Genomic DNA, 24,645 nt, shown 5'->3' with positions numbered 1-24,645 from the left:
AGTGTCACATGATCCTTCAGAAATCATTCTAATATGCTGATTATCAATATTTAAAACCATTGAGTAATTTTTTTTTTTCAGGATTCTTTGATGAATAGAAAGATCCAAAGATCAGCATTTAACTGAAATAAAAAGCTTTTGTAACATTATACACTATTCCATTCAGTATCATTTTTATAAATTTTTTGGGAAAGAAATTATAGAAATTAATACTTTTATTTAGCAAGGATGCTTAAAATTGATCAAAAGTGATGATAAAGGCATTTATAATGTTACAAAAGATTTCTATTTCAGATAAATAGTGTTCATATCGATATCGGAATTATATCGTATCGACCGAAATGAAGAAATATATCGTGATATCAATTTTGGCCATATCGTCCAGCCCTAGTGTGACGGAAATGTTATGCCCCTTACCATACTGTGATGCCGTGTCTCGGCACGTCAAGACAAAACCCATTACAAATGAGGCATTTGTTACATTCAGGGGACATAAAAAAAAAACTTTTTTTAATGACTAAAAACTGTCTTTTTACGTGTTGCGTTTCGCGCTACGTAAACATAAAACCATGTCTGCATTTGTGATCAAAGAAACAACAAGCGCTTCTCTACACTGCTCAAAACTCGCGTTTGAATCATCAGTGGCAAATTCTTTAAATATAAAAACCTACTTACAGGCTGTGAGTCAGAAGCGCCAGACTGTCCTTGCAAAGTTGGTATTGCTCCAATTTATAGAAACGACCTTTGAGCACAGCCGGCATTGTAGGCTACTCTCCCAGGTTCAGGAAGCAGGCCTCCGTAAAGTGCGCTGGACACATCTGAATATTGGGGTTGAACTGTTCTGGAACGGTGTTGTAAATACAACTTAACCACTGATTTCTAGTTGTGTCCTCTTTTGCAAGACCAAACAAAGTAATTTCGCTTTCGCAACGAAACACAGCGTCTCCACAACATGGCGGCGGCAACAACAATACGAAAGCGAGAATCAAAGTTATGCCTCCTTTCTTTCCGTGAACATTTGGGCGGTGTTATGCAAATCTTCCCACACAGTGACGTAGACATGTGGGGGCGTGTCTGAACGAGGCGTTTTAGGAGGGTGTGGACGAGTCTTAACTTTTAAATAGAATATCTCTTTGGGTTTGAGACTTTAGTTTTTGCAACTATAGGGATCTTATCTATGCACAAGCAGCTTGTAATACTCCAAAGAGAAAGGAAAACTTGAAATTGCATCATATGACCCCTTTAATAAAAAAAAAATCCTTTCTCATTTCACTAAATCAGCATATTACAATGATTTCTGAAGGATCATGTGATGCTAAAGTCTGGAGTAATGACTGCTGAAAATTCAGCTTTGCCATAAGAGGAATACATGTATGTTTTATTACATTTTGTCAATATTTTTTTTCAAAATTATTATTTTTTTCTTTTTAAATTGTTAATATTCCACATTATTATTATTATTTTTTAAATCAAATCTTGGTAAGCATAAGAAACTTCTTTCAAAAATATTTAAAAAATTTTAATGATCCCAAACTTTTGAGTCCGTTGTATTAGTTTGCAAATAAAAATGTGCGTTTTCACAAATAATGTGTCCAAAGCTGCTTGTTCACAGTTCAGTATATATACAGTAGTGAATGCCACGTGTGCATTAATGAGTGCATTCAGTCAGTTGTGGAGAATACTTCACTTTGTGAATGATGTTATATGTCACATCCTCAATTACAAAAGTAACTACTTGACACATTGTCATAAATCAGATTTGAATTGACTTTCAGGCCACATATGAATGTGGGAATGCCAAATTTCAAGTGACGTTATTACTAACCATGTTCATCATGGTAATCCTGTCTCTGTGGATACTGACCACCTGCACATGATTGCCCTGTTCATATTAGGCTCCATGAAAAAAGATGATGATATTACAAGTTATCAGGCTTTTAACCGAAGAAACTTGCCATGGGTTTGTGTCAGGTTCAGTATGTCATCTCTCCGAAATATAAATGTTATGAAGAGTTGATCATGAACTTTGTGACTCTGGAATGGTTTTGTATGGAATTTGGTTTAGGTTAGGTTTTGGTTCCAGATAACAACCTAACTGACTGTCTGCATTTCCTTAGAAAAGCATTGGATCGAATATCTACCATACAGGCTTTGTTTTTGTGTGCTTTTGTTAGCATTTCTGTCTGTTGTTTTCACCACCTGTTGCCTGCGGCTGAATTGGTGGTGGAGTAAGTGTTGAGTGCAGGTGTTTTCAGTTGAAATTCTCACTCCCTTTCTGCAGGTATAATGGCTCTCTACCCAACGGGGACCGCGGCAGAAGGAAGAGCAGGTTTGCACTCTTCAAAAGACCCAAATCCAACGGCGTCAGACCCAGCACTGTACACGTAGCCTGCTCTCCACAGGCTGCCAAGGTATACTCACACCCTCCACTTAGGCAATACACAGGACCATTTAAGAGAATCAGCAGTTACAGTGTCATTTTTGTGGTTCTTGGGAAGTTTTGAGTTAAAAAACTAGGTAGGTTTTTAGCTGTAATGGAACAGGGTGTGTCCATTCACACATCTGGATTCTGTTGAGCTCATGAATGACCTCTCTGTGGCTCCTTCACAAACAGCTTTGTGTTAGACTCCTTTGTGCTGCCCAATAAACTTTTGCTGGCCAAATTAATGTGAATTAATATTCATGCATTTCATTTTTAAATTGTATTTATTAATTTAACTTATTTTTATAATAATAATACTTATTTACTCATTTACATTATGAGCATATTTACTAATAAATAAATAAAAAGCCACATTTATGGCAGTAAGATTTAGGTGTGTTTTTAAATTATTTTTATTTTATCTTATTTTATTTTTAGTTGGTGGTTAAGTGGTGATATCTTGGGCATATGTATCTTGACTTCAGCGTGTTATTTTAACATCTCTCTTTCTTTTTTCTTAGGCCATAAGTAACAAGGATCAGCACAGTATTTCCTACACGTTGTCCCGTGTACAGACAGTGGTGGTGGAGTACACTCAAGACAGCAATACAGACATGTTTCAGGTAGCGACTTACTGCTGACTCAGCTGTGCTGTCCTTTAGGACTTCTTCTTGGACGGTGTTCAAAAATGTCCATTAACCTCACTACTCAAAGTATCAGCCTGAAATAATGCTGTCACTAGGCAGAAACAAGGTGGCACTAGCATCTACTTTGATTCTGTATTTCCTACACCGTTTCTATAATTGTGTACTGGGATGCAATCTTACAAATTTCTCTGCAGCGTTTGATGTTTCATCTCTTTCTGCATCTCAGATTGGCCGCTCAACTGAGAGTCCTATAGATTTTGTGGTGACCGACACGGTTCCCGGGAGTCAGAGCAACTCTGACACTCAGTCAGTTCAGAGCACCATATCTCGCTTCGCATGCCGGATCATGTGTCAGCGAACGCCCCCTTATACCGCCCGCATCTACGCCGCCGGATTCGACTCCTCCAAGAACATCTTTCTAGGGGTGAGATGGCGAGAACGTGTGACTTCATCTTGTATAAACACAGTGATTGATTTGACCCGAGAAACTAGCACGGCTTTTGAGAAGCATAAACAAGGCCAAATATGCTCAAATCTATAATAAAAACAGATCTGGAATACAAAAAGATTTCCTCTTTTTGAATAAATTGAATGTTGTATCATCTACCTAAAATAATAATGTCAACATTTATTCAAAGACCTGAGGACTTTGTTGAATCAAAAAACTTTATTTTTTATTTTTTTAAAGGGCTAGTTCATTCAAAATTTTAAAATGTCAATATTTACTCATCTTCATGTTGGTCCAAAACCATATGACTTATTTTCTTCTTTGAAACATGAAGATGTTTTGAGGGATGTCTTTTTTCCATACAGTGGAAATCAGTGGGCTTCAGTGTTTGGTTCCCAATGTTAATTTGGTTCCCAGTGTTCCCAAATATCTTCTTTTGTGTTCCAGCAGAAGAACCTCAGTCATTCAGATTTGGAATGTCATAAGTAAATTATGACAGTTTTCATTTTCAGGTGCGCTAACCCTTATTAAATTATTAAAATAAAATGCTAATATTTTTTGGCTCACAGGAAAAAGCAGCAAAGTGGAAGACATTGGATGGACAGATGGATGGTCTGACTACTAACGGTGTGTTGGTAATGCATCCTCGCCTTGGTTTCACTGAGGACTCCAAACCTGGTGTGTGGAGAGAGATTTCAGTGTGCGGAAACGTGTTCACCCTGAGAGAGACACGCTCTGCTCAGCAGCGAGGGAAAATGGTCAGTTCTCCGATGTTACAAATATATAAATTTACATGTTCTTACACAAGGACCTTTTTACTGCATATTAAACCAGAAATTATTTATATATATTACATAACTATGAAGAATTGCCTATTTTTGAAAATCCATTCAGTTAGTGTGGGTGTCTTTAGATTACATATTTCTACCGCCACTAGGTATATACCTTCATGTCGCCCAGCCCTATTAGAGACACATACTCTGTTTTAAATCAAAAGGCCATAAATATCAGCTAGTGTTCATGAAGCAGCATTTGTGGAAGCTGTAATGCAATGTCAGATGGGATTCTGAAATTGAAGCTCTGTTAAACAGTCATATGGCTCTCTGCAAGACGGGACGTTGGGGCATTCTGGTGCCATTGACCGGTTGCTCTGGGACGCTGTTGCCAGAGTAACGGCCCAGGCGAGACCGCATTGCCCTGTCCGGTGTAACACAAAGCTGTAAGATGAACTGGAGTTGATCTGTTAAGTGCGTCAGACAGGAGGTCCAATGAGAACTACTGCTCTCAACACTTTCCTCATGTGCTCATAAGTCATTATCTTCAGTGGGTGTCTGTAAAAAAATTTAGGCCTGTAAAGACTCCTAGATATGCACAAGCCCTTGATGTGTTTGGCAACATTTATGCTGCTTATGTAGTCTTCTTTGCACAACTCAAACACTCTCTGATACGCATGCACTCACAGTCCAGAGGCTCAGAGGCGCCCCATTAATCTGGGTTGTTACAGGCAGAACAAACACGCTCCTGATTGCTGTTCATGTCCTGCTCCTGAGGAGTCCTGCTGATGGCTCAATGCTGACTAAACATGGATCTAATGCTGCCTCAGTGCTGGGCAAACACTGCTCGACTGTGATGCTGTAGATTCGTTTGGGTTTACTGGCTCAGAACAGATCAAGTTAAAGCCCAACTGTTTAGTCTCTGGCCTGATGCTGATGAAACAGTCAAGTAGTTCAGAAGCTGGGACATGGCATTTTGTCAGTGGGCACTTTTAGTGCTTAACACATGCCACCAGTGTGCACCACTAGATATAATTTTACCATTCAGTTCTCAAGGCAGCAGATTCTAGCGATTCGTTTCTTTTTTATTAAATTTTTTTTACATTGCCAATGTAAGTTATAGATGCATTACTGTGGAAAAGATTTTTCTTTTTAAGAAATCAATACTTTTGAGCAATAATGCATTAAATTGATCAAAAATGACCGTAAATAATTTTTACAATGAACTTTTAATTTATCAAAGAATACTGAGAAAAATGTAGCACCAAAACATTAGGCAGCACAACTGTTTTCAACTGTTAAAATAATGCCATATCAGCATATTAGAATGAGTTCTGAAGGATCATGTGACATAAAATGGAAATGTATTATAAATAATTTTAAATTGTTATATTTATTTATCTAATTTTACTGAATTCTTTGATCAACTTTTGAGATTACTGTTCTTGCCAATCCTAAACTAGTAAAATTTGAAATTGTTAATATTAATTCTATGTGAATAGGATATATTTAAACAAAACAACAGCTAAGCACTTATAATTGCAATTAAAAAATAATAAATTAAATTATATTAATTGTTTTATTAAAAAGTATTTTTTATTGCTATTATAATTATGTATTGTTTATTTATTATAATTTCTGTTATGTGCTCATGTGTATACATTACATGATATTCAAGATAATACTGTATATAGAACGTTATGGGATCTTGACATGTTGAGGGCAAAGAAAACAGTGATCCAACATACACACACACCCCCCCATGCATGCATGCTTGCTCGCTCAAATACAGCGTTGTATTTGCACTTAGGGACCTTCACATAACACAGCTCAGACACAGACACTGTGCAATTCACACACAGTGTCCTTACAACGGTGTGTGTGTGAGAGAAAGAGAGATACTAATGCAGTAAGGTGAAGGTCAAACTAAAGGCTGATCAAGGGCGGCTGTGTGAAATATGTCACAACCATGAATTATATCATTCCAGGGTGAATGCGTGAATCATAGGGTGTGTGTGTTTCGCACATTTATGTCTGTGTGCATTGCATACTCACTTAAGACAGATGTCTTTAGTAAATGGTTATATTATTGTCATTTTTGACTCTTTTTATAATGAATGAATCATTACTATACAGCGAGTGTTGGGGCTTTACTGCCCCCTGCAGGCAAACTTTCATCTGCTGATAAGATCTGCCTTTGTTTTGATTTCATCATGCATCATTTGTGTTAAAGGGGTCATATGATGCGATTTCAATTTGTCCTTTCTCTTTGGAGTGTTACAAGCTCTTGGTGCATAAAGAAGATCTGTAAAGTTGCAAAGACTAAAGTCTCAAAACTAAAGAGATATTCTTTATAAAAGTTAAGAGTCAGCCACACCTACCTAAAACGGCTCGTTTTAACACGCCCCCACATACCTACGTCACGATCTGGGAAGGTTTGCATAACGCCACCCAAATGTTCACGCAAAGAAAGAAGGCGTAACTTTTAGTCTCGCTGTAGTTTTGTTGATGCTGCAGCCATGTCCTGAAGACGCTGTGTGCTTCATTGTGAAAGCGAAACTACTTTGTTTGGTCTTCCAAAAGAGGACGATATCTGCTTCGTCATGCCTGGAGCTGATCTGTGCTGGTCGCTGAGGAAATACATCAACTTTCACCGTGGACAAAGCAGAGTCCAGCCCGCCTCAGCTCACTCTATCCCGGCCTCAGCGCACGCTAAGCCGGGGCTTCCCCTCACGCTAGGCCGCTGTGTTTTTCGTTGCCACTGATGATTCAAACGCGAGTTTTGGGCAGTAGAGTAGCACTTGTTGTTTGTCATTTCTCCTGTCACAAATGCAGACAGAGTTTTATGTTTACGCATTGCGTTGCATTGCATCAGGTAAAAACACAGTACAAGTCATTATAATCAGTAATTGTGTCCCCACTGGATGCAACAAATGCCTCGTTTGTAATGGGTTTTAATGTTTTTGTCTCATCGCTCCGGTCGGACACGGCATCAACAGTATGTGAGGGGCGTAACATTTCCGTCTCACGCTTGAGGTATTCGGCCAATCACAACGCACTGGATAGCTGGCCAATCAGAGCACACCTTGCTTTTCAGAACGATGGAAAATAATGTGTTTTTTGAACGTTAAACTGCATAAACACATTTCATTACACCAAATACACAAAATAATGTTATTTTTAGCAGCATCAAATGACCCCTTTAAAGCAGCACTATGTAACTTTTGGCGCTCTAGCGGTTAATAAACAGAACTGCACACATCCCCCGGAAGAACATTCTAACCGGATGTACTTCTCTAATTTATGTCTATGGCGATTCACGCAGGTATGTGTTACTCCGCAGCGGTGACAACCCAGGCTACAATAGTCCAAATATAAGTACTTATTATAAGTGTACCGTAGTGATTCGGAATAAGACAAAAATGCTGTTTAGAAGATGAATTCATGATGTACTCGCTCATTATATACATTTTGCAAATTTTGAGCACAGAGAAAGTTACATAGTGCTGCTTTAAAAGCATGAATATTGGCTCTATTTATAATGAAGTCCTCTTCTCTTTCTCTCTGTAGGTGGAGAATGAGACTCAAGAGTTAGTGGATGGCTCTCTGATCGATCTCTGCGGAGCGACTCTCTTGTGGCGTACTGCTGAAGGGCTTTCCCGCACTCCCACCGTCAAACACCTGGAGGCGCTCCGGCAAGAGCTGAACGCCGCTCGTCCCCAGTGTCCCGTGGGTTTCAACACCCTCGCCTTCCCCAGCATGCGGCGGAAGGACATCGTGGACGAGAAGCAACCCTGGGTCTACCTAAACTGCGGTCACGTTCACGGCTACCACAACTGGGGTAACCGTGACGCAGAGCGAGACGGTAGGGAGGGCCGTGAGCGGGAATGTCCCATGTGCCGCGCTCGTGGGCCATACGTGCCACTGTGGCTGGGCTGCGAGGCAGGGTTTTATCTGGATGCAGCCCCTCCTACTCATGCATTCAGTCCGTGCGGCCACGTGTGCTCAGAAAAAACAGCGGCATATTGGACTCAAATCCCTCTTCCTCACGGAACGCACACCTTCCATGCCGCCTGTCCTTTCTGCGCCCAGCAACTCAGCGGCGAGCAGGGATACATCAGACTGATCTTCCAGGGGCCTGTGGACTAAACACACCTGCCTATGACCTTTCACCCCAGGAACCCCATTTGACAAACATTAGTCAGGCATTTCTTTGTTTTTTCTAGAATTTGATGACATTTTCTGCGCTCTCAGACTGTTTTTTTCCCTCCCTTTCTGGTTTGAAAGTGACCTTTATACTGCTTTTTCAAATACAGAGAAAAACTAAAATATATATTTTCAAATAAAATGATTATAAAAGAAAAAAAAAGGAATAAACCTCTGCAGAACAGAAGAGCACATGCACACCCACATTTGAGCGTTCTGATTGGGTGGCTCTGCTCATCATTTGAAGCGGTGGGCGTGGCCGTTACGGATGGTGCCCTGCACAGTGTTTATTTGCTAATTAACAGTAATACTCCGCATTAGAGAGGCAATACACCATCCATGTATGTTTATGATGAGCTTACAGACGAGTCTATCTGTGCTCCATTCAATATTTCACAGCATTTCATAAAGCAACTACATTTAGATTCCAGATAACAGTTTTCCATATGTGTCTAACTTAAAAAATACTTAATGTTTTTTATTTATATACTATCAATGTTTATCAAAGATAAAAATGTATAGGTGTGTTTTTGGGGAGTTAATTTCTATGTAGCTGTTTTTTTGTTTTCTCTTTATTGTGAGTCTCTTCCATTTGTTGGCTTCGCTGTAGCATTCAGATGTTGCCTAATTTGTTCTCATATATGTAGGTTACATATGATTGTGTGAGTGAAATCTTCTCTGCAATAGTGAACCAATGAGGTCATGCTCAGAGAAATGTTCTTGCTGAACTCCAGAAAGCTCAAGAGGCCCAAGAAATCTTCACCTCCCTTTAAGCATAGGCCAAAACCACATGCCCTGTCAGCGAGTGTTCGCAAAATTGTGTGTGCTTAAGTGTCTTTGTAAGGTCCCCGTTTTCTGTTTGAGCCTTTTCTTCTGTGTTGATGGCTACCCTTGTTTGGATATGTTGGGGACACTGGGAAGTAATTTCCATCCGTATAGTGCAAAAAGCAGCACTAACCTCTGGAAATCCCTTTACCTCTTTTATAGGTCAGTTTTAGTCTCTCTTAATTTGCAAATTGAGATGTGATTAGTTTTGTACCTAACAGCTACTGGGACCTTGATTCCAGTAGAAAGGGTCATTTTTTCCTTAAGTTTAAAACGGATATTAAACAATATTTTCAAAATAAATGACACTCCCAGTGAGCAAGAAACTAAATAGTTAATACTTAAAATGCCATTCAAAGTTTGGGGTCAGTAAGATTTATTTTATTTATCTTATTTTTTTTAAGATAAATACTTTTATTCCGCAAGGACACGTTAAATTGTTCAAAAGTGACAGGAAAGACATTTGTTACAACAGATTTCTATTTCAAATAAATGCTGTTATCTTGAACTTTCTATTTATCAAAAAAAAAGCATAATTTCCACAAAAATATTAAGCAGTAAAATGTTTAACATTCACAATAAGAAATCTTTCCTGAGCACCAAATCAGCATATTAGAATGATTTCTGAAGGATCATGTGACACTGAAGACTGGAGTAATAGCTGCTGAAATGGCAGCTTGGCCAGCACAGGAATAAATTACATTTAAAATATTAAAACTATGAAAGTGTAATCACATAAATGCAGCTTTTGTGAGCTTATGAGATGTCAAAAATCTAACTTTTGAACAGTAGTGTATGTTTTTCAAAAGCCATATGACCTGCTTATTCTGTGGAAGACGAAAAGAGATATGTATAGCAGTCCAAGCTGCTCTTTTCCATACAATGTGATAAAAGCTTAAATGTCAGTCTATTCCTCACAAATCATATTACAATCGTTGTTGCCCATTCACTTAAATTCTATGGAAAAGAGCAGCTTTAACATTCTTCTAAACATCCTTTTTTTTTGTTCTGTGGAAGAAAGTTAGTTTGAAAGGTAGTTTTTTTTATTTTTTATTTATATAATTTTTCAGTGAATTTTAGGTCCCCTCAAAGAACGATCTTCTATGTGTATGTATATGTGTATGAGTATGCTAATATATTTGAATTTGTAATGACATTTTTGACTGTTTGATTTAATGTACATGCTGTCGTATGTACTGTGCGAATGTTAAATGTGCTGTACTGTGTTACATGTAAGAATCTGGAGAACATTCATTGAGTCTGAAGGGCCAAGAATCCCAGGACTGTGTGTGAAGTAGATTCTCTGCCTGAGGAGTCCAAGCTCGACTTCCAGAGTTCATTCAGTTCCTGCTGTTCTGAACAGCACCCAGACACGGCATACTGGTGCAGTTTTCACCTCAGGGAGTTTCCTCCATCCTGACTACCAGGGCATGTGTTCATTAAGTATTTCAGATCCAGACAGCTGATCTGGTCTGTTGTGTGTGGGGAGATCTAGACCACACTCTGCTCAAAGTGCTACGAGCGAATTGGAAGCTTAATCATGCCACAGACATAACTCCTGTATCACCTGTAATCCTTTTTTTTTTTTTTTTTTTTTTTGGAGGATGCTTCATTAGCAAAATAATTCTCCTTGTTCTCCTGTGTGTTTTTTTCCAAGTATTAAGCAAACACACTAGATTTGTTAGACACATTTGACTTTCTAAGGGCATCGCTCGTTTGTCTCTGTAGAGACGGCGTGTGTAAAGGGCTTTTTTCCTTTTCATTTTCTGTTTATTTGTTTGAGTTCTTTGACATGTCTTTTGTCACTTTGGTCTAACCGGTCTGCATGATACTAGTGTGTGTGTGTGTGAGAGAGAGAGAGTGCGTGTTCTGAAAAATCGGAATGCATAAAGGCAAATGCTGAGAATGTTTCTGATTTACCATTTTGTACCAACTTTAAACTAATAAAATTTTAAAAAGCATGTTGAAAGAGTTTGGGTGTTATTTATTCCTCTCATGGGTACCTGAGGCCAAGACAGGCTCTTAAATTTATTTTCATTTAATTCATTTCTGTCTTCAAGGATTGTTTCTTTTAAGTAATATATAATAATGAGATATGATACATGCAAACATGTTCTGTTGGTTAGTGCCCTCTTCTACTAAATTATGACTGCTAATAGGTTAACAACATAGTATGTAGAGAACAGTGGTTCTCAACCAGGGGCCTCAGGATGACTAAATTCATGCAATTAATTTTTTTAAATTATATTTTTTCTTCTATCCTATCTATTTTTAAACATACAGTTCTTTAATGGTTCCATAAATTACTTAAACTAAAAAAAAATTTCTTTAAGACTGCTAATTTTTATTTTTATTTTTTTATTTTTTTTATTCAGTTAGGCAGCATAAAATGGTAGATTGGTCTCATTTAAATTCGAAAAGTAAGCCTGATTACCACTTGGTTAACCACTAGGTAGTCAAAATTCTTAAGGTAGTCTTAACATCGTGACTAAATTTATGCAACTGGCCCCTGGAATCAAAAAAGAATTGTGGTTTATTAATATATCATAATTTAACAAGAAAAGCATACAATTGGAAAGAATTTGGTAGGTCAAGTGGTGTTAACCGCACAAGATGGTTCAGTGTTTGCTTAAATTTTTTTTTGTATCCACCATTTTTCCCGGCTTCTGGTGTCATCTGCTTCCAGCTATTTTTACAAATCATTAAATAAGAAATCGGAAAGAGCTTTATTGCCAAGCGTGTTTACACACACAAGGAATTTGTCTTGGTGTTGGGAGCTTACAGTACAGAAAGTACAAACATAGGGCAGACATATAATTAAGGTAATAAAAACACTAATAATAAAGAGAATAGACCAAAAGTTATAAATAACAATAGTAATAAAAATATATAGAAAAAGAAAATGGCCGTAGACAGAACTGTGAATGTGCATATGTGCTATTTACAGATGAAGGTTTAATGAGTTATTTACAGATGTGCAGTACTGAGGTGTGTTATGTGTTGTTCAGGTGGGATATGGCCTGGGGGAAAACTGGTTTGTAGTGCAAACAGTTTACAGTTTACTGCACGTTGTTATTCTTCTCGTTATTTCCCTACAGCGGCTAATGAGCCGGAAGTCTCGCACAGCAACAGCTTGCGTTGATTGGTTTTTACGCATTCTGTACTCTTTATAAGGTCGATGGCGACCAATAATTATGTGTATTATGAGTGAATCATTGAATCATTCATTGAACCGATTCGTTTAAACCAGAAAATAAAGGCCCCTGCTGTGTTTTGCTCGGAGCCTAGCAACGGTTAGTGTGCTGTGGTTGGTTTCGTGTGGAAAGATTTTCAATGGAGCTGCAAAAACCGACGAACTGTGCTTTTAGTACAATGTAAGTTACTCAACATTAACTTCTTGTTTATTAACAATACCACACTGCACGTATAATACTTCTTCACAGAAATGTACAGGAAAAAATATAAGTAGCTTCGTGACAATGTAAATACATTCTCACAAAGCTATTTATATTTCTTCCTATAAATTACTTTTTGTTGTTGTGTTCTTTGTAGTAAAATATATACCTTTAATACTTTACATTTAAAACATTTACCATTAATTTACTGCTGGAACGATGTTCCCCTTCTATACAGATCCAAGCCTCTTTTTTTTGCGGATTATTTTAATTCCTTCAAACATTCAATCAAAGGTCTATTGGCTTGGTGTGTGAAAGCGGTGGCCAACAGCGCGGCCACAGGGTGGCAGCATAATAAGACTTTTCCTAGTGTCTTGACTTCTTCTTCTTTTTTCGTTTTTTTTAAACCGTTTAAGATGAAGGCCCTAAAAACGACTTGTAGCCTAAACGAGACTTACACTAATCAGTAAGATATTTGTATGTCAGTACAATAATTAAAATTCCCCATCTTAAAATTGTAAGGGGTAGTTTGGCTGGGAGGGAAGTCTATTTCAGTTGACCCCCAGGTCAGATGGGGGATTTTCTGGCATTATAATCTGTCAAATCAGAACATAGTCATGGAAGTCTGGAACAGCAAAGCAAAGCTCAAGTTTCTAACCAAAGAGCCTTTTTTGTGTGTGTTTTGATAGGTCTGTACTTACATAAGTGGCCTCTCAGCAGAATGAGGGCAGCAGCCAAAATCAAGTCATGTGATGTCCTTCAGTACTACAACAGCAGAGAGTGTGATGGATCAGTGCAGATGTGAGTACAACCCAAATTCCCACCAAACCTTTGATTATGCTACTTATAATATAATATCTTCCATTTAAGGAGCCAACATAGACAAAACCAAGCTGGATGAGAGTTTGAAACATGGATGCTTTTCCAAAGCATTTCCAAATCTCTCTCAAACAGGCCTCTGCTTTTCTAAGCACCTCAGGTTAATGAGAAAATGTTATAGTGCTTAGAAAAGAAGAAAAAGAAGACAGTATCTCGTTACTCACTCTTAATTAAAAAATAAATTTTCTCATTTATTTGCAGGTAATTTAAACTTTGTAAATAGATTAGTAGCAATCTGACAGCAGATGTTTCTCTCCCACTTTCTTAGTCTATTTAATCATCTTCACACCCTCTTCTTCACTTCCATTTGTTCCGTCGTGCTTCGTATATATGCCCCTAAAGCAAAATGTGTGTATCAGCATGGCATTTGAGGTTAATAGTCCTCATTACTGACCTGAAACAACATCATGAAAGCCCATATAGTCATGCCGAGTTAACAGTATGTGTTCAGAAGTGTTCTCAGCTGAAACCGATATTGATTTCACTCGGATTGTTATTATTGGAGCAGCAAAATGGATTGTGCACAATGACAGTGGCATCTGAATAAGGATGTTTTTGCATTTGATTTGTGGTTTGTGGTAGATGCATTTACATGTCAACATCAATAATATTAGCCCATCACTGCCAAAGCAACAGTTCATAGAAGTGTGATGCAAAAAGAGGCAGATTACTCTCTGCTCTTGTCTGGAAAATGTTTAGATACTTTCTAGACAGTTTGTTTGATGTGTGAAGTGACATGTGACATGTGGCCAAGTATGGTGACCCATACTCGGAATTAGTGCTCTGCATTTATCCCATCCAAAGTGCACACACACAGCAGTGAACACACACCCGGAGCAGTGGGCAGCCATTTATGCTGCGGCGCCCGGGGAGCAGTTGGGGGTTCGGTGCCTTGCTCAAGGGCACCTCAGTCGTGGTATTGAAGGTGGGAGAGAGTGCTTGTTTCATGATTTTTTATCATCAAATTTTTACTTGGATATTTTGAAGCTATATTTAATTACATTTTGCAAATAAATAAAATAAGGAATAAAGTATTTTCATCTATATTACAGAAATTGTCACTGAGAATTGTTATATTTCACTAGTACTAGTACACGGCACCTCAGTCGTGGTATTGAAGGTGGGAGAGAGTGCTTGTTTCATGATTTTTTATCATCAAATTTTTACTTGGATATTTTGAAGCTATATTTAATTATATTTTGCAAATAAATAAAATAAGGAATAAAGTATTTTCATCTATATTACAGAAATTGTCACTGAGAATTGTTATATTTCACTAGTACTAGTACACAACTACTGAAACTCCCCAGTGTGTATTGATAAAAAACCTAAAGGACAAGATGCATTGTGATGCATAGAGAATTGATTTGTAATTGAATCATTGAGGCTATTTGATTTTAAGAAGTAAATTTTGTGCTACTGAACTAGCAAATATGCTTCATGCATTCCTGTGCAAATGATTCAAGTGTTTTTCTGGTTAGACCCCTACTAACCACTAATAACTACCACCAGACTCTGGAAAGCAGCTGTCATCATCACATCGGAGGATGTGTCAGACCTATTTCCTGTTTTTGCTTCTAATGAGTTCATCTTGTGACACTATTACACAGTGTTCACCAAAAAAAACATTTAATCCCTATGTGGTTCCGTTACGATGGAAAATAAGAAAAGGATATGTGACAGGAACTGTTTTCATTCCAGCACACTGTAGTCTGGAGTAGAGGATCCATCGAAAATGCTGATAACACAGATGAATATTACAGATTCTTAATTAATTGGTATTGTACACTGTTGGATATTTAATTGTACATGCTCATTTCCTTATATTTTTTACATTTAATTTACTGCCGTTATCTAATGCTTACTTAAAGTTAATCTTTAAAAACACCAGTAAATGAATAACACTGTTACATGGAATCTTTAGCAAATCTTAAAATAAATACCAATTTTTCATTTACTATACATTATAATGTTGCCTAAATTCACATTTTGTCAGAGCAGGAGCTGATTGTCAGGCTGTGACAACAATCTCTGGACCTCTTTGATCTTAAATCACCAATTTGTGTGTGTGTGTGTGTGTCCTGCTCCGTGTGCAGGTTATTAACAGTGAGTTTAATGCTTGGCTGCTTTCACATTAACAGACCAGTGGAACACAATAACCTCCTGCCTCCAGGGAGTCTGGAAGACCTTGTATACAGCTGCTGAAATAGTAGCCGCTCTTTTTACTTTCTTTCCCTTCCTTGTGCACATACTTGTTCTCTCGCTTTCTTTTTCCTACTGTAGATAACAAGCAGGAGTGTTAAATTTACAATGAACTTCTGCTATTGTTCTGTTCCATATTGCACTTTATTTAGTTCCACAGAACTTTCAGGATCTAGACCAGGTTCTAGAACACAAAGACAGAACCATCAGCCTTCACTGTTGCAGAACACTTATTGCTTTGCACTCTTTCTTTCACATTTTTGAGCGAGTAGAGGACACTGACCTCGAAGGGTCAGTTTATGATGCCATAGATACAACAAGAGAAATTCTGCATTCTCAGAGTAAAAAACAGAAACAAAACACAACGATGAGATTTGTGTAACGTACATAACATTTGAGGACCACTAAATGACAGGAAACTAAAACACACAAACTACTACAAAAATAAATGTCTCTGGAATGGATTGGAAATTTTATGGTGTTTGTGGTGCTGTGTGCTGCGATCAGCACCACTAATGAAGGCTCTGAGAGAGGCAGGTATGGGTCGGTCATATGATTTGGCATTCAAGTCACATGACACAGAGGTGTCAGTGCTCTAGGATCCACAAGTTCCCAGACACTTTAACTTTCCTTCATGGATCTGGCCGGAATGTCGATTGTGTCTCCGTGATTGGTTATGATGATGAGGACAGTGATAGGTGTTGGTCAGTCATGTGATTCTGCATCCAGGTCACATGGCACAAAGGCGTCAGTGATCTAGGATCCGAAGGTTTCCGGACACAATTTTATTTTCCAACATAGAGCCGGCTGGAATGTCGATGCGGTCTCCATGGTTGGCTATGATGATGACCGTTCCCTGCCAAGACAGAGGAATAATCAGACTGTACACCACCCAGCAAAAACGTCTGTTTGCGGAATCATTTTTAAAAAATCTGTTCCTTGCTCTTACCTTTAGAGAGACGTGCTTTCCGAAGGTCACGTCACCAGACACAGTCAAGTGATCCAGCTCTAGCATGTCTGGAATGCTCTCGAATCGTGTGAGATATTCCTGAACCTGAAGGACAGGTAGACCTGAATAGACTGTATATTATTCATGAGGATGTCCGTATTTTAAAATCTTAGTGGGTTTCTGGCTGGCAAATTTGGTTGTCTTGAAACACTAGTGAGATCATGCCTACACACTGTGCAGCGTGAGAGAAACACCATGTGATTTGAATGGATCATTTGTTGTGAATGCTTCATTAGGTGCGGTACCTTGGTGAAGGAGCTGCCCAGTTTGACATGAGGAGTTGTGGGAAACTCGCGCCTCTCACTCATGGTCAGAGACCCTGCATCCAGGCTGTACAGGTTGGACATAACCAGTAGGAGGTCAGATGTGGTTTTGACAGGCAGGAAGCGGCTACGAGGCACGTTGATGCCCAAGGCGTTATCAAAGCACTTGATGGCAGCACCCACTGCGGTCTCCAGCTGAATGACATTCAGACCCCCATCTAGAGTCTGAGAGAGAGGGAGAAAATGATTTTAAACAACAGTTTTCTAGCAACTATATGGACAAATTATATGGAATATTTGTACTTCACACAGTGATATTACAAGTCTCAAAATCTCAAAACATTTATATCAAAGTTTAAAAACCTTAACATTTTTAGTATAGTCTCGGGGTTTTATATACCCCACTGTATATAAAATTATGCCTAAAATGAAATGGAAACTAGATGGAACAGATCTTTTCTTCTGAATTGTTATGTACATCCAATTGAAACCGATTATTGAAAGAAAATGTAGGACGGGATTTGGTTCTATTCATGGGCTGTTGATTGGATGCAGGCAGATCTGAATGCGAATTTGCAGTTAGCTGTAAGTCTGGCATGTGTCACCAGAGAGAAGTTTGTCATTTCACTGGAAGATTGAATTATGACATTTTGATGGAAAATTTAAAAAAAAAAAGAAAACAATTAAGCATATGGAATGATCGCTTACGATAAGATCCATAACATGCATTTAGAAAATAGGAAGGGTGAATTTTCATTTCATGCTGACTTTAAATCCATATGTATGTTATCCGTCAAGAAGCCATGTATAATTGTTCTATAAAGCACAATAATTGATGTTAAGTATCGGTGAGGAAGTGTGAGGCATCACTGAAAGCACTGTATAGTTGGTCTTGGTGTCAGGCAGAAAAAGTATAAAGTTGACAGGAACAGGAGAGGGAGGGATTGGATGTGAAGAAAACTAGAACAAACTCAAATTTCAGCTTAATATGTCTTACTGGATGAGAGCCTGGGCCTTAGGGGAAGAAATGGTGCTACAATATGGAGCGCTGCTGAACTGCGTACTACTCTATACACACACACACTCACACACACACACTTACTTGGCTATCTAAATGAGAACATATCATAGAACTATTGGACATACCATGGAAAAACATATTGGTTTTATATAATGCGTATTATAATTATTCCTCACTAAACCCATTGCATTTTTATACTGTGTAGACAGTTTACTCATGTGTAGACAAACAAATTACTTGTCATTTGGAAACTGAAAACGCTGTATTGTGTTTGGTTTGGGTACAGTGCTAGAATAAGACAAATCATTTTATTTTATATTCCAACTGTGGAGTCCCTGAATGTTCTCACAGGCAGCTTTTTTGTCCCACTTCTGAGAATTTTGAACTAACTGTCTCATACACACATACATACACATACACACACACACACACCTTCATCTTATGGTTACCTTTCATTTCTTTAGTCTCCTGTGATGGACTGAGAACAGACAACCCAACAGAAATTGTTTATAAAAGTACTTTTTTGTCAGTTGTTAAGCTCTCCATCAAACTCTCTGATCACACAAGCCTTAAACTAGACCCCAAATGATCTCTACTCAAATTAGCCATTGGGTCTGGTATAAAAAGGACACTCAAACAGTCTCAACATCAGCTTGTTATAGTGCTTGTTTAGAGACTTTTCTAAATGGGTTTGATTCAGAAGTGAACAATCCACAAAGGAGACTGCTGAAGCACAGTGTTACAGGGTCCCAAATAGCCTGATGAATGAATCGGGGTCTCAACTAAGGTTTTAGAAGTGATAGTGTAAAGAAGGCGGCGGCCAAAGGAATAAAACCTAGATTTCTAGTGCACAGCTATAAATAGTGCTTTACAGTAAAATAAAGCTTGACTGTTGGGGGAAACGAAGATTTAAGAAGGGAAATTAAAACAAGAAATGAAGAAAATCAAATGTCTGGTTCCCCAAATGACTAGCTGGCTAATCTTTTTCAAGGAAACTGTATAAAGTCAGGTTCATTTGACTGCAATACTTTGATGCATCTTAAAAGGCAACACCCAAGCTGTGGTTTCTGCAAGCTTTTAGTTTCCCTACCTTAGGGTTGACTATGATTTCCATGTCCATGGCGTTCTGTTCTTGTAGTCTCTTTATAGCAGACAGGGAGATCCATAGGTTGTTGGTGTTGAAGATCTTAAACTTGGTCACTGATTTGAATTCATCTACATGAGCTTTGGGAACCTGGGCGATTTCCAGTAACCGAAGCTTACCATCATACTGAATGAGCGTACCTCCCTGGACAACACAAACACACAAAGTTCAATGACAAGAGCCCGACCAATATGGGTTTTTTGGGGCCCGATACCGATACCGATATTAGGGAGTTAAAAAAAGGCCGATATCGATATATCGACCGATATTCTTTGTGTATATTATAGCACAGTACCAGTCAAAAGTTTGGACACTTTCCCATTCGTGTGTCCACACATTTGACTGGTACTATATATAGAATACAGTATATACTGTACATACACAGAATATATACATAAACACATTTTTTGCAATGATCACTCAAATGTGGTGATGAAACACTTATAAAGACGTGACAGAGATACGTAATGGAGGCAGGGCATTTATTAACAATTTAACAATAAACTTTATTATCCAAAATGAGTCTGACATCAGTGCATTGAACAGTAAAGTTTAAGTTTTTTCAACTTTAATTCAATTCAATTACATTCAACTTTATTCCGTTAAAGTTTATTTCACTTCGGAACATTCATTCACGGATTTGCGCTACTGTCTTCACACACAGACGAAACTTACTAAAGCAGTGTGAAGTGTGACATAATATACCTCTGTAAATAAATATAAATTCACGTCTCGCGCACTTTAATGCCCTTTGAATGTAACGTGTACGTTCCCTTGGAACTGGAATCATGGCGGAATATCATGTGAAGTCCACTTCGCAGGGCACTTATGGTCGAATAAGGCAACGCTTGAATGCTGCAGCCTGAACAAGTCCTTACTGAAGTGAAAGTGTTGACTGGTGTCACTATCTAGTGAACGCGCCGGCGGATCGCCACCAAATTCGGGGGATCCCTTCAGCTTGAGGAGCCCTCTCGAACGCCACCCTCCGCGCGTCGGTAGCCCCACGGGATCACTTGATCGGTCGGCGCAGGACTGTGAATTTAACCACCGGTAACTCCTGAACCCCGGGGGCTATCGACGCGGGGGTGGTCTCATTCGAAAGTGGGCCTCTAGACGTACACTCGATTCGCGTTCGAGAGGGTTCCTTGAGCTGAAGGGATCCCCCGAATTTGGTGAATCCGCACCGTTATGGACATATGGCCGTTCAAAATTTCAGTGGTTTTCCATAGACTTAAGCTTCAAAAGCGTTTCATCCAGGTCGCCAGTAGCAAACAATAGAGCGCACTCTGCTGGACAAACTAAGTAATTACACCATTTCAAGGATTTTATCTGCGTTATACGTTCTGTAAAAAAATTTTCATATCGGCGGCATATTCGCCGATACCGATATATCGGCAACAGGCTCATATCGGCCGATAATATCGACAAAACGATATATTGGTCGGGCTCTAATGACAATGCATACAAACATGAGCCTCATTTTCTACAAATACACTTAATTTATTTATGCGCATGAACAAATCTATTTACCCAAGTCATTGAATGATCTTTATGGACATAAATGCAAATTACTGAATTTGGACTAAAAGAAAAGACAATCTTTTCTGAGAATTTCTTGTCACAGTGCTTTGGTCCAGAGTCTGCTACTATCACTGATTTAAACTTAAGTAGCAAAAATAGAGCATGCCTTTATTATTTTATATAAAATTTATATTATATTTAACATGATTTTTACTGTTCTTAAGCATTTAAAATACACTTGGCTACAATGGTTGTTCGGTTGAAATTATTATTCCTCATATTCCTCTTATATGTTTTGGACTACTGTACAATATGCTACACAAATAATATTCTCTCACCTTCACATCTGCTCTGGTCTTGTCTGTGACCTCCATGATGAACTCACAGCGTTTGCCGTTCGGCTGGCTCACCAGGTGGTTCAGTATATACAGGTCTACCGTTGCACCCAGGTTATCGATGTTGGAGACAAAAATGTACTCCTTCCCTTCAGCGATGAGCTGCTCCAACAGACCGGAGTTATTAAAGCTGGCGTAAATGTCACCATGACCAGGAGGATACCACACATCTGCATTCTCTCCTGTCATAGCCATGTCCTTAGCGACGGGCAACAATGACTCCTTATTTATCCGTGGATACCTGGAAAATTCAGAGGAGAGAAAGTCTTCAGCAAATGAAATTAAATATAAATATTAGATGATAAAGTAAAATGAAGTAGTAAATAAAAGTAAAATGAAAACTCATAATATAAAAATCAAAGCTAATTGAAGTTAATAATAAATACAAGAGTAGCATATAAATAATACTAAAATAACAAAAGTCTGTCAAATAAAAAATTATCACTATCATATTGGCCAAAGTCTTGTTTCAGCTGCATTCCTAAAAATCAGAATGATCAGAAAAAAAGCTAAAATGGATAGATAAAATAGATGCAAACAAAAGCCCCGTTTCCACCGCAGGAACTTTCCCCAGGAACTAGGGACTTTGGGCCAGTACTCGGTGGGTGCTTCTCAAACGGAAGGCTGCATATCTCGGCTGCCACGTCATCAAACGTCGCTGAAGGCCATTTCAATCAGAAGGATCCTTGGAAGGCAGCCTTCGTTTCGCGTAGTTCATTCAGCTGAATTTGAAGGATGCATGGGATGTATCCTCCGTGACTTTCAATCACCCACAATCCTTTGTACCCATTCCATTTCATGAAAATAAACTGACGAAAAGCGATTCAGTACTGAGCTTATCTGAATTTATTATGAAATGCAAGACAAAAATAATGTTCTCGGACATGAAAGGATAGATGTTATCTTTTGTTTTGGTGTAAATTACTTCCTAAATGCTAAACTTCCAATAATGTAAGCCACGGGGAGACTAGACGACTGTGATTCATTGTATAGCATTAATAGAAAGCTAAATAATATAAAGATTTGTAATGCAAAGTATTTTTCGAAAACTACGTTTTATTTTTTTTTTACGTTGACGGTGAGGAACATATGTGAAGTAGCCACGCGCACTTACTAGACTGTCTCATTCTAGCATTTAAAGGGGTCATATGATGCGATTGAGAGAGAGAGAGAGAGAGAGAGAGTCACATCACAGTGGAGTCAGTTACCGTACTGCACACATACCAGCTTCATCACTGTGTCTGTCAATTATAATATATAACATACATATAACATCAAGGACGGAGACGAGTCTGCATACAGACAGGAGGTTAAAGAGGTGGTAGTCTGGTGCAGCCTTAACAACCTGGAACTTAACACGCTCAAAACTGTGGAGATGATCGTGGACTTCAGGAGAAAACCCCCTGCACTCCCCCCACTCACCATCATGGACAGCACTGTGACTGCAGTGGAGTCATTCAGGTTCCTGGGCACCACAATCTCTCAGGACCTGAAGTGGGTCACTCACATAGACTCCATTGCAAAAAAGGCCCAGCAGAGGTTGTACTTCCTTCGCCAGCTGAGGAAATTCAACCTGCCACAGGAGCTGATGAAACAGTTCTACTCTGCTATCATTGAGTCTGTCCTGTGTTCATCCATAACTGTCTGGTTTGGTTCAGCTACCAAATCAGACATCAAGAGACTACAACGGACAGTCAGCACTGCTGAGAGGATTATTGGTGCCCCTCTGCCCAGCCTCCAAGATCTTTACATCTCCAGAGTGAGGAAAAGGGCTAAAAAAATCACCTTGGACCCCTCACACCCAGCCCACTCTCTCTTCGAACTGTTGCCTTCTGGTCGGCGCTACAGAGCACTGACCACCAGAACAGCCAGGCACAAGAACAGTTTTTCCCCACAGGCTATTTTCAGCCTGAACAATTAATCTTTCATAATTATACATAGTCCATCACAACTAACATAGTTATATTTATATTAAACTGCACACTTTGTAAATAACATATCTGCACACTAATAAACATATCTGTACATTTATCTAAACAATACAATTTTTTCCTATACTTCTATTTCTGTATATAGTACATTATTAAATTTTTCTTTTTTTTTATTATATTAGTGTTATATTACATCCCTACTGTGTTATTCCTATGTATGTCTGCACTATCATGTATGTCTGCACTACGTTTGTACTTTCTTCTACACTGGAAATTCCTTGTGTGTGTAAACATACTTGGTAATAAAGCTCTTCTGATTCTGATTCTGAATACTCTGAAGGACTGAACTAGGAAGGACGCAGCCTCGGTAGAATGCCTTCTGTTTGAGAAGCACCCGGTGTGTTTCCGCCGCAGGAACCAGGATCTAAATAAAGTTCCAGGTAAAAAAATTCCCCTCAGAATGTCCCTGCTCACGAGGTAGTACTTTTTCAAAGTTCCGGAACTTTCGGGGGCAGGACTTGGGCGCTGAACATGCTGATTGGTTGAGTTCACACAGCATTGTATTTTAACCACCATATATTCGCATAATTTTCAAAATATTACTGTTATTGTGTCATGAAATGTAGTTTTAAAAGTATTTCAGGCGAGAATGTAGTTGTTTAAAACTCAAATCTGCGGTATATTTATAAAGACAGCACCTATTTGAAAATGTGCGTTGCCGATTTCGGAGACATGAGCTCCACGCGATTAGTGGGCGCTCAGTGCTCATGTATCCCGACGAGAGAAGCCTCAACTCGGCTAGTCCTTCTGACATTTGCCACTGGCTCCGATGTCTCTGTAGTGGTTAAACATAAGATAATTCATTTTGGGTAAATCTAACAGGTAATCTTTGGTCTTTATTCTATTAATCTATTAATATGTTAAATTGAAAATGAAAATGAAAAGGCAATACTATTTGATATAATATTTTGTTTCATTGTAATGTATGTTCCCTGAACTACATTTTTGTGGCTATTAATATTTTTAAATAAAAACGAAAAGAGGCAGTGGTGTTTGATATCATATTTCGTCTTATTGTAAATACAGTGAGGAAAATTGCAGTAGCCAAGGCGAGCTGACTGATGTTATCAAGCATGCTGCTGTTTGCAGAATTACCGGACACACTCCTGAGTCGAACTCGCGAAGTCCGAACTACCGAGGATGCAAGTCCGAAATTTGCGTACTTGGTATTGAGAAACGCGCGCAGACCTACCTCACATTTATAAGTCTTTTGCATGCCAAAGTCAATTTCTGCATAGAAAAATTTCGCCAAATAGAAGCAGAAAATCGTGCTATACGCACTTTCATGAGATCGGGTTTTACAAATGGGACTACAACGAATTCATGACAATGTTTATATTCAAGCTACCCGTAAAATTTATAGTGAAAAGTACTTTAAAAGCGACTGGAATGCAATAAAGTAATTTTAAAGCTGTTTTTTAAAAGCATTTGCAGCATTGATAAAAAATATAAATAATTAACATATCATACAAAATTGCAACATAAAAATCAGAAAAAGCAGCTA

General features: G+C 38.5%; 2 protein-coding genes across 4 annotated transcripts in view; one reads left to right on the top strand and one right to left on the bottom strand.

Annotated features, from left to right (window-relative positions):
- peli1b (pellino E3 ubiquitin protein ligase 1b) overlaps positions 1-8,650 on the top strand; it is a 43,949-nt gene extending 35,299 nt beyond the window's left edge. For both annotated transcript variants that reach the window (XM_016269836.1, XM_016269835.1), the window contains exons 3-7: positions 2,282-2,411; positions 2,944-3,045; positions 3,296-3,493; positions 4,087-4,275; positions 7,861-8,650. In XM_016269836.1, coding sequence (XP_016125322.1) covers positions 2,282-2,411; positions 2,944-3,045; positions 3,296-3,493; positions 4,087-4,275; positions 7,861-8,439 — 1,198 coding nt within the window. In that variant the 3' untranslated portion in view covers positions 8,440-8,650. The remainder of the gene's footprint in view (positions 1-2,281; positions 2,412-2,943; positions 3,046-3,295; positions 3,494-4,086; positions 4,276-7,860) is intronic.
- A 6,874-nt stretch (positions 8,651-15,524) lies between these two features.
- Positions 15,525-24,645, bottom strand: part of ugp2b (UDP-glucose pyrophosphorylase 2b) — a 29,007-nt gene continuing 19,886 nt past the window's right edge. For both annotated transcript variants that reach the window (XM_016269833.1, XM_016269832.1), the window contains exons 6-10: positions 21,094-21,391; positions 19,181-19,378; positions 17,052-17,294; positions 16,747-16,851; positions 15,525-16,653 (exon numbers count right to left, since the gene is read on the bottom strand). In XM_016269833.1, coding sequence (XP_016125319.1) covers positions 16,546-16,653; positions 16,747-16,851; positions 17,052-17,294; positions 19,181-19,378; positions 21,094-21,391 — 952 coding nt within the window. In that variant the 3' untranslated portion in view covers positions 15,525-16,545. The remainder of the gene's footprint in view (positions 16,654-16,746; positions 16,852-17,051; positions 17,295-19,180; positions 19,379-21,093; positions 21,392-24,645) is intronic.

Source organism: Sinocyclocheilus grahami, unplaced genomic scaffold (assembly GCF_001515645.1).
Source record: "Sinocyclocheilus grahami isolate Dianchi unplaced genomic scaffold, SAMN03320097.WGS_v1.1 scaffold54.1, whole genome shotgun sequence".
In the NCBI taxonomy this organism is placed as follows: domain Eukaryota; kingdom Metazoa; phylum Chordata; class Actinopteri; order Cypriniformes; family Cyprinidae; genus Sinocyclocheilus; species Sinocyclocheilus grahami.
The sequence above is the reverse complement of the archived record's forward strand: the minus strand, read 5'-3'. Positions and strand labels throughout refer to the sequence as shown.